Here is a 9,907-nt window from a genome sequence, read left to right as displayed (position 1 = left end):
GGGGAAAAACGAGGCTACAGTCATTACTCATCATGGAGATTATTACGATAAAGGTGAAGAAGGTGCAACCTCAGATAATTTGGATCCTTCCCGCTCTTTTCTGGTTCTCAGAAAAAAAAAACGTTTTCGAGGTTTGTTAACTGCCAAATTTATTATCTCCCTCTCAACTTCAATTATCTTCCTTTTAGTACTGTCTCTTACAGTCAAAACATGATTTTTTTTTTGTATGGCAAAACTACACAATTGTCTAGTCATTAATTTGAAGTGATAATTTAGAAGATCGTTTATCGTGAAACTCACTAAAAGAATCAATAGGAATATTAACCATCACGTGACGTGTCTCGTGATCCGGTCAAAAGACTTGGTCTAGTTTTCCTGTTTCGCCATCCAAGAAGAGAAATACAAATTAGCAGAACTATTTATTTGGGTGCTGATAGATGGTTGAACCTGCTTACATCATTATGATGCCATGGCATATCAAAATTAGGAATGTAAACATCAAAATTACCCTTATGAAAAGCTAGTTTTCAAATAAACATGTTTATAATACCCTGGAAAATTACCTAACAGAGCAGATACAGACTTTGCTTATACTACTCACCTATGGTTCCATGGAAAACCTGCCTCGTTATGAGGAGAGATACAACTTCGCTTAACATACTGGCCAACAATTATTAATTTGGTGCCATTTAAAACATGCTTCCAATGCACAAATATTATAGGATACAATAGAGAATAGTTGCAAAAATCAAACTCTGCACTGTGGAATTTCTTGGCTGCATTAACCACCTTTTTCACCGTGGGCCAGATAAGATAGATGCTTCACGAACCGAGTATAGGTATTGATTATCTTGAACAGACATGACTGAGTTTGCATTGAGAAAGCTCTGAATTATGTGACTTTCAACGCTTATAGCACCTTCCAACACCTTGATCACCATTGACATGGAAGGCCTATGGCTGCTATCATTCTGCAAGCACCACATTGCAAGCTTCATCATTTGGATCACTTCCTCCTGGCCTGCGACCATATCATCACTATTATTATCGACAATCAGATCAATCCACTGATCATTTTGAGCCTTTTCTCGTAATAAGTAAATAATATGAACATCCTCCTCAGGCCGAGAACGGTCAATACTTTTTCTTCCACTTATTATTTCCAAGATAACAACACCAAAGCTGTACACATCGACTTTTTCAGTGATATGCGATGTTAACCATTCTGGTGCCAGATACCCAGGTGTTCCTCTCATCATTGTCATTACCTTGCTTTGGTCCCTGTCTATTAACTTGGATAGTCCAAAATCAGCCACTTTGGCATTGAAGTTCTCGTCTAAGAGAATATTTTCTGGTTTGATGTCCAAATGAGCAATTTTTCGTCTGCACCCTTCGTGAAGATAGCATAGGCCCTTTGCAATATCTAGAATAATCTTGCACTGGGTGGACCAGTCTAGACGGCCATTATTACGGCGGTTATAGATCCACCTATCAAGCGACCCTCTTGACATATATTCATATACCAGAAGCCTCTGAGATTTCTCTGCACAGAAACCAATAAACTTTATGAGATTGATGTGTTCAATGCTGCCAATAGTTTCAACCTCTGCCAAGAATTCTTTCTTTCCTTGCCTAGCTCCTTCCAAACGTTTCACTGCAACTGTCTCTTCATCGAGTTTCCCTTCAAAAACAGAACCAAATCCACCTCCCCCGAGTATTTTACTGAAACCTTCGGTGCATTCTCTCAACTTCTCAAAAGAAAACCTCGTTGGCATTCCTGATGATAATTGATCAAATTCAGAGTCTTCATCGCTGTCTTCATACTTCCTCTTCCTTTGCAGATAAAGAATGGCAACAATGAGAAGTGATACAAGAATACTTGTTGTTGGAAGTGTAATGGCTAACATGACCTTCCTTTTGTTTGGAGAAGGAGCAGAACTGGAGTTTGAAGGGCTAAGCTGCACCTTGAGATAAGCAGTGGAGTTGTAATGAGCAGCTTCAGGCTTTATTGATTGCAATGAGAAAACCTTTGTTACCCAGAAACATTCATCATTGGAATCTTCCTGGCCATACCTGAAAATAACAGCCCTGCAGGAGCAGTTCTTCAAACAGGCTTGCTTACAATCATTTCTGTTTGTTAAATTCACAATGGCGTGGCTCTGATCAAAATAGGAAACATCTGTAAGCATTAAGAGCTCATGGTGTTGCATGTCCTGACAAGAGATCGGACTCAGTGGCGTACAACCAAGATTTGCTTTCCGGTCATCCACTGGCTTGAAGTAGTTCGAACTAGTAGTACCCTCAGGAGGACATGTGCACTGTGCATTTGTGCATATCCCGTACGCCCCGCACACTGTTGGGTAAGCACAATCACCAGAGATCTCGTACTCCCTCCCGCACGGTGTTAGGAAATCACAATTACGAGAGATCTCCATTACATCAGACGTAGTCCACCTATTTTCATTATCAGACCATTGATACAGCCTTAGGTGCCCATCAGACTCTAATCTCATATACTGACTGAACTGGGATAGTGGCAGCATGAGATAATCAACAATACCATAGTAGAAAACGGTAATCTGTGAGTCATGATAAGGTTTTTTCGGTGCTTCTAAAATGATACTAAGGTTGCCATTCTGGAATGTAACTTTTGTTGGATCAGTTACAGTCTTATTACTTTTCACCGGTGGATATGAGAAGTAGAGTTGTGGTGGTGTGGATTCGACATAACCGTATAATCCATCTCGGAGTACAGTCACATAAAACTGATTCTCAGTCGAATTTGTTGCAGATGTATTAGCTGTGAGCCTCATACCTTCCGTAAGTGATTGCCCGGGTACCAATGAATCAGTCGGATGGTCAAATGACTGCCACACGATGGCATTCTTCTGATCAAACATCACCAGGTTGCCGTGCTTCGTGATCTCCATGCCAGCCACGGATTTTCCTGAAGTGCCACTTGACCAGACCGTCCTCCCATCAGCATCACGGAGGACCAGGTCGCCATGCCTAGTAAGCTCAATGGTGGCGTTCTCCCTGACAGGGCTAGCCCTGCTGGCTGACCAGACAACCTGTGGTCCCGACGAGGTAAGTGGTGGTGATTCTCCATTCTCATAGGCCCCGCCGTTGGTTGCAATGAAGACGGAGAAGACGAAGAAGTCGCAAGGGGAGGCGCAGAAGAACCCTGCACCAAAAGACCACCCCTGAAAGCGCCCGCCAACCCTCGTCGAACGGAGGACGATGGGGCGCACGGTTGTGCCGTCGGCGTACTTGTTGTCTGATAGGGAGACGTTGTTGTTGATCCACCGTGTTGCGAGGGAGGCGTTGTTATTGATCCCCAGTCTTGCATCCGGGTTGTAGTCATAGTCGCGGCCCTGCACGGCCAGAGATGATGCTGCAGCTGCGAGCACGACGAAGAAGAAACTGGCAGAACCCATGGTGCCTGCAAGAATATGAATGGTGTAAGAAGACACTGCATTTTTGACGAATTAGGTGGCAAGAAACGGGAGGTGCAGATCGGAGCAGACTAAGAAGAAATTATCAAACCTGCAGACCGGAGCCAAATGAGCAGATGGATTTGCTCGCCGGAAAGGTGGCCTCGCCCCAACGAGAGGTGCCTATAGACTCGGAGTCTTGGTCTTCCTTCGTCTCCGGTTCATTGAATCCAGCATCTGAGCCTCTCAGCGTGGTTTCTCTTTTTCAGCTCTCCGTACGTGGACTGTCCAAACGCGTGCCAAAAGGTCACGGGTTGGCTGTTCAAAGTCATTGCATGAGAAAATGCTCGTCCTAGCCTGTCAGAATCATACTGCCGAGAAAAGCGAAAAAAGAATCATACTGTCAAGAAAAGCAGGTGTTGATGGCAAGGGAGGCATTTTCAGAGTAAACACAGTTAAACAAGAAGCTTCGTGATTAAGTCTGCCATGGAATCCTCCTTGCTAACCGTCGATCCTGGGGTGCATGTTGCTTGGTTGCTTATGTTGGCTGCTCAGATATTTACATTGCGAATTGTTTGTCGATTTCACGAGTTTGTGTACTGAATCTGCAAGTTGATGTGCAGCGTTTGTTCTTTTTTTCTTTTCAACACAATGCTATCTACTTTTTCTTCAACTTATAAGGCTATGATTCTTCGTAACTATTTATAAGTAAAATGCACTTGTAGTTTTTTTTCCGAGCAACTGTCGTGGTGTTGTAGGTTGTCATCTCTGGTTGCTTGGGTGATTGAGTCGGCGACTTGTCTGGTCCACGGTCTTGGTGCCGGCGTGGATGTCGGAGCGACGACTTTAGATCTGGTTGTAGAGTGTCCGTTTTGTTTGCTCGGGTGGTGGAGCCGGCTCGCGTGGTCTGCAGTTTCTTCTTCATGTGTACATTGATGACGTATTGGTTTTCTGCCAGCTTTACTTACTAACTGACTAATTTTTATTCTTTTTAATGAAATGAAAAGGAGCTTCTGCCGGTTGCTCGAAAAAAATGTTGTACTACTATATATAATCACTAGAGGAAGCCCATATGCATGTCGGCAAACACTTTGCCGAGTGCTGCACTTGGCGACGGCGACTCGGGGTACCCCATGTCGGCGAAGGGACATACGCCGAGATCCTTTTCAGTCAAGGTCTGAGGATGAATCATTCTATGTTTTACAATTTATGGTATCAGTGTTGTACTTTATTTTTTGAGTCGGACTAAACTGCTGTTATGTGAGTGTCGGCCTTGCGTGCCACTCGTGTGATCGTTTTAGTGCTCACCTTTTCAGCATGTCATCTCCTGTCGAAGTTATGCTTGCTTAATTTGGAGAACCGCAGATTAAGTACCAGTGGTGTTGATCTCATGAACATAATGGATATTCTGGGCATGCAACGTGTGTGTGGAACTACTTGCTCAGACAGGAACTACCAGTGGTGTGAGGCATTTTCAGCAGGAACTCAGCGTATTAGTGTTAGATGTGTACAGTCTCTCTTGCACTTTACCATACACATGTATATGTATTGGCCCTTGGCCCTCCAGTGAATAATTCACTGTTGCCCATTTCTAACATGGTATCAGATGCTTAGGTTCCTCTCCCGCTCCCGCACGCTCGCAGCTCCGTGCCTCGCTCCCCCGTCGCCGGCCTCGCTCCCCCATCGCCGACCTAGCTCCCCCGTCGCCGGCCTCCCTCTACCTCGTCGCCGGCGCCGGCCACCTCCTCCCTCGCCCCCGGCTCTCTCCCTCCCCGCCACCACGCCGTCTCGCCCCGGCCTGCGCTGCCCCGAGCTCGGGTGCGGCCTGCTGTCGCTGTCCCGCGCCGCCCCGAGCACGGCCGCGGCCTGCCGTTGCCGCCTCGCGCCGCCCCGCGCCTTCCCGTGCTCGGCCGCGGCCGGCAGCCCCCTCCCCGCGCCCGGCAGCCACCTCCTCGCGCCTCCCCGCGCCCGGCCGCGACCTCCCCGCGCCCTGCCGCCCCTGGCCGCCTCCTGCTGCAGCCGGTGCTGCTCAGAGCCGGCCCCTCCCACGCTCGCCCTCCCCCCCGCTTCCTCCATCAGGGCTGGATCGAGCCAGCGCGAGCCCGATCCCGATCTGGATCGGGGTCTCCTGTAGCAGTCTACCGTAGCAGTTGACCCAAAAAAAAGAGCTCCTCATGTCCTCTTCGGGCTATGTCGCCGTTCCTCGGTGCTCGGTGCTCTTCGATGGCACCAACTATGCCGAGTTTGCGGGGTTTATGCGTATCCACATGCGCGGTCTCCTTCTGTGGGGTGTTCTCTCTGGCGAGGTCCCCTGTCCGCCTTGCCCTGTTGCTCTAGTGGCTCCTACCCCGCCAGCACCGCCGGTTCTTGCTGCTGATGCTTCTCAGGCTGATCGCGATGCCGCCAAGGCTCTCGATGATACTGCAGTTGATGCCTATGATCAGCAGATGTCAGCCTATTCGGATGCCCTTTCTGCCTATCGTGATGATCTGTCTGCTTACACTCAGTGGTGCAATGATGATGCTCGTGCTGCTGCTGTTCTTACTGCGAGTGTCCTTCCTCAGTTCGCCTCGGAGTTCATGGGACTTGGCACAGTTGCAACAATGTGGTCTTATCTCTGTCAGCCCTATCAGCCCTCTGGTGATGCTCTCTACCTATCTGTGGTGCGTCAGGAGCATGCACTCCAGCAAGGTGATTCCTCTGTTGATGAGTTCTATTCACAGTGCTCTGCCATCTGGCGTCAGCTTGACTCTCTTCGGACCGTCATTTGTGGAACTTGCCGTTGCTGTCAGACTACACGGTCCGATTTGGAGTTTCAGCGGGTTCACGAGTTCTTATCTCGTCTTCGCTCTGAGTTCGAGCCTCGCCGTGCTCACCTGCTCGCTCGTGGTCGTGTTCCTATCTCGGAGGTACTTGCTGAGCTTCGTGCTGAAGAGACCCGCCTACGCTCTGCTGGGTTACTTGTGCTTCCATCAGTGTTGGCCGCCCGAGCTCCTATGCCACCTGCTCCAGCACTCCTGCCTACTCCTTCAGGGGGGGTGGGTCATCCTTCTTATGCTGAGAGGGGCCGGTCGCGCCGTGACACCTTCTGTGGCTACTGCTCTCGACCAGGTCACCCAGAGTCTGATTGCCGTGAGAAGAAGCGAGACCAGAGGCGCTCCTCTTCCAGTGGGACTCCTGGATCCTCCTCGACCCCGTCACTCACTGACCAGGACATTATGAGGCTCAAGCGTCTCTTAGCTTCCACAGGCTCTTCGTCGACCGGTTCCGTTGCTGCTGTGACTGCAGCCACTGCTCCAACACCGCAGGCATCTACACAGTCAGGTACATCTTCGTGGGTTCTGGATTCTGGAGCCTCTTTTCATATGTCTTCTGATTCTTCCGTGCTGTCTTCTCTCCGACCTCTTGATTCACCTGTTAATGTTCTTACTGCTGATGGCACACCTCTTCCTGTTGCTAGCCGTGGTCTTCTTTCCACTCCATCTTTTTCTGTTCCTAGTGTTTCACATGTTCCTCGCCTCACCATGAATCTTTTTTCCGCTGCCCAACTTACTGATTCTGGTTGTCGTGTCATTCTTGATACCGACTCTTGCTCCATTCAGGATCGTCGCACCAAGGCTTTGGTTGGTGTTGGCCCCCCGGCGCCGTGAGTCAGAGGGCCTTTGGGAGGTTGACTGGCTTTGTGTTCCTTCCGCTGCCACCACTTCAGCCAGCTCCCATGCTCTTGCTGCCTCTTCGTCTGCGTCCTTCCAGCAGTGGCATCATCGCCTTGGTCACATATGTGCCTCTCGCTTGTCTTCTTTAGTTCGTCAGGGCCTCTTAGGGTCTGTATCTGGAGATGTTTCTTTACATTGTAATGGTTGCAGACTTGGCAAACAGACCCAGTTACCTTATCCTACCAGTGAGTCAGTATCTCAGCGTCCTTTTGACTTAGTTCATTCTGATGTATGGGGTCCTGCTCCCTTTGATTCGAAAGGTGGTCACCGCTACTATATCTTGTTTATTGATGATTTCTCTCGCTACACTTGGCTCTACTTTATGAAATCTCGTAGCGAGGTTCTCTCTATATACAAACGTTTTGCTACCATGGTTCACACCCAGTTTTCCACGCCCATTCGTACTTTTTGTGCTGACTCCGCTGGTGAGTTTATCTCCTAGCTGTTGCGTGGTTTTCTTGCGGAACAGGGTACTCTTGCCCAGTTCTCATGTCCTGGTGCACATGCTCAGAATGGCGTTGCCGAACGTAAGCATCGTCATCTACTTGAGACGGCTCGTGCTCTGATGATTGCCGCTTCTCTCCCACCCCATTTTTGGGCTGAGTCTGTTTCTGCATCCACCTATCTCATCAACATACAGCCATCGACTGCTCTGTAGGGTGGTATTCCTATGGAGTGTCTCACTGGTCGCTCTCCTGACTACTCAGCTCTTCGTATGTTTGGATGTGTGTGCTATGTCCTTCTTGCCCCGCGAGAACACACCAAACTGACTGCTCAGTCGGTTGAGTGTGTTTTTCTTGGCTACAGTGATGAGCACAAGGGCTATCGCTGCTGGGATCCTGTTGGTCGTCGTTTGCGCATCTCGCGTGATGTGACCTTTGACGAGTCTCGCTCTTACTACCCACGTCCTTCTACCTCGAGCTTCTCTGTGTACGATCTTTCTTTTCTTCTTCTCCCTGATACACCCTGCTATGTGCCTCCTCATGTTTTTCCTCCTCCGCCTGCACCTCTCCTTCCTTATCCTTCACCACCGACACCATCTTCCCCATCCTCCTCCTCCAACTCTCCACCATCATCTCCAGTCCGTCGCCCTCTCTCACCATTTCCTCTTCACTATACTCGTCGGCCTCGTTCTGAGGATGTTTCCCCTGATGCGCCTTCCACCTCTGGTGCACCTCCTTTCACGCCTCCCCCGGTTCATAACCTCCGTGCTCGGCCTCGCCCCCCACCTGATCGCTACTCTCCTGATCGGTACGGTCTCTCTGTTATTGCTGAGCCCACTTCCTATCGGACTGCCATGACTCAGCCTGAATGGCAGCTTGCGATGGCCGAAGAGCTTGCTGCCCTTGAGCGCTCTGGCACATGGGATCTGGTTTCCCTCCCTTCCGGTGTCCGTCCCATCACCTGCAAGTGGGTCTACAAGATTAAGACTCGCTCTGATGGTTCTCTTGAGCGCTACAAAGCGCGCCTTGTGGCCCGTGGTTTTCAGCAGGAGCAGGGACGCGATTATGATGAGACATTCGCTCCTGTGGCCCACATGACCACTGTTCGCACTCTTCTTGCTGTTGCTTCTGTTCGTCATTGGTCTATCTCTCAACTTGATGTTCAGAACGCTTTTCTTAATGGCGAGTTGCGTGAGGAGGTTTATATGCAGCCCCCACCGGGGTACTATGCTCCTGATGGTTTGGCCTGTCGACTTCGCCGCTCCCTCTATGGTCTTAAACAGGCTCGTCGCACCTGGTTTGAGCGCTTCGCCTCTATGGTGACTGCCGCTGGCTTCTTGCCCAGTGATCATGATCCCGCGTTGTTTGTTCACACGTCTCCTCGTGGTCGGACTCTGCTCCTTCTCTATGTTGATGACATGATCATCACTGGTGACCACTCTGACTACATAGCCTTTGTTAAGGCTCGCCTTCGCGACTAGTTCCTCATGACTGATCTTGGTCCACTTCACTATTTTCTTGGGATTGAGATCTCCTCGACCTCTGATGGCTTCTACATCTCCCAAGAAAAATATATTCAGGATCTTCTTGCTCGCGCTGCTCTCGGTGATGAGCGCACAGTTGTGACTCCTATGGAACTCAATGTTTAGCTTCGTGCTTCTGATGGTGACCCTCTCCCTAACCCCACTCGCTATCGTCACCTTGTTGGCAGTCTTGTCTATCTTGCTGTTACGCGTCCTGATATCTCCTATCCTGTTCATATCCTAAGTCGGTTCGTTTCAGCCCCCACCTCTGTCCACTATAGTCATCTCCTCCGTGTTCTACGATATCTTCGTGGCACGCTCTCTCAGCGCCTTTTCTTTCCCCGCTCCAGCTCTCTTGAGCTCCAGGCCTACTCTGATGCTACCTGGGCTAGTGATCCCTCTGATCGACGTTCGCTGTCTGCTTATTGTGTCTTTCTTGGTGGCTCTCTTATTGCCTGGAAGACAAAGAAACAGACTGCCGTTTCTCGCTCGAGTACAGAGGCTGAGTTGCGAGCCATGGCTATGCTGACGGCTGAGGTGATCTGGTTACGGTGGTTACTTGAGGACTTTGGTGTGTCTACTACTACCTCGACTCCCTTATTCTCAAACAGTACTGGTGCTATCAGTATTGCGCGTGACCCGGTGAAGCATGAGCTCACCAAGCACATCGGTGTGGATGCCCACTTTGTGCGTGCTGCTGTGCAGGATCAGACTCTCGCTCTTCACTATGTGCCCTCTGAGTTACAGTTGGCGGACTTCTTCACGAAGGCACATAGTCAAGCGCAGCATAG

General features: G+C 49.6%; 1 protein-coding gene across 1 annotated transcript; it reads right to left on the bottom strand.

Moving 5' to 3' along the window:
- Positions 1 to 524: 524 nt before the first annotated feature.
- LOC123123359 (G-type lectin S-receptor-like serine/threonine-protein kinase SD2-5) lies at positions 525 to 3,437 on the bottom strand. Its single transcript, XM_044543854.1, has one exon. The coding sequence runs from the start codon at positions 3,435 to 3,437 to the stop codon at positions 795 to 797; it is 2,643 nt and encodes an 880-aa protein (XP_044399789.1). The 3' UTR covers positions 525 to 794.
- Between the last annotated feature and the right edge of the window lie 6,470 nt (positions 3,438 to 9,907).

The sequence above is a fragment of the Triticum aestivum genome, chromosome 5D (genome assembly GCF_018294505.1).
Source record: "Triticum aestivum cultivar Chinese Spring chromosome 5D, IWGSC CS RefSeq v2.1, whole genome shotgun sequence".
NCBI lineage: Eukaryota > Viridiplantae > Streptophyta > Magnoliopsida > Poales > Poaceae > Triticum > Triticum aestivum.
This window is presented reverse-complemented; position numbering and strand designations above follow the sequence as displayed.

What these genes read in the sequence shown, in the direction of transcription:
- LOC123123359 (XM_044543854.1), bottom strand. Translation starts at nt 3,437, where the DNA reads ATGGGTTCTGCCAGTTTCTTCTTCGTCGTGCTCGCAGCTGCAGCATCA.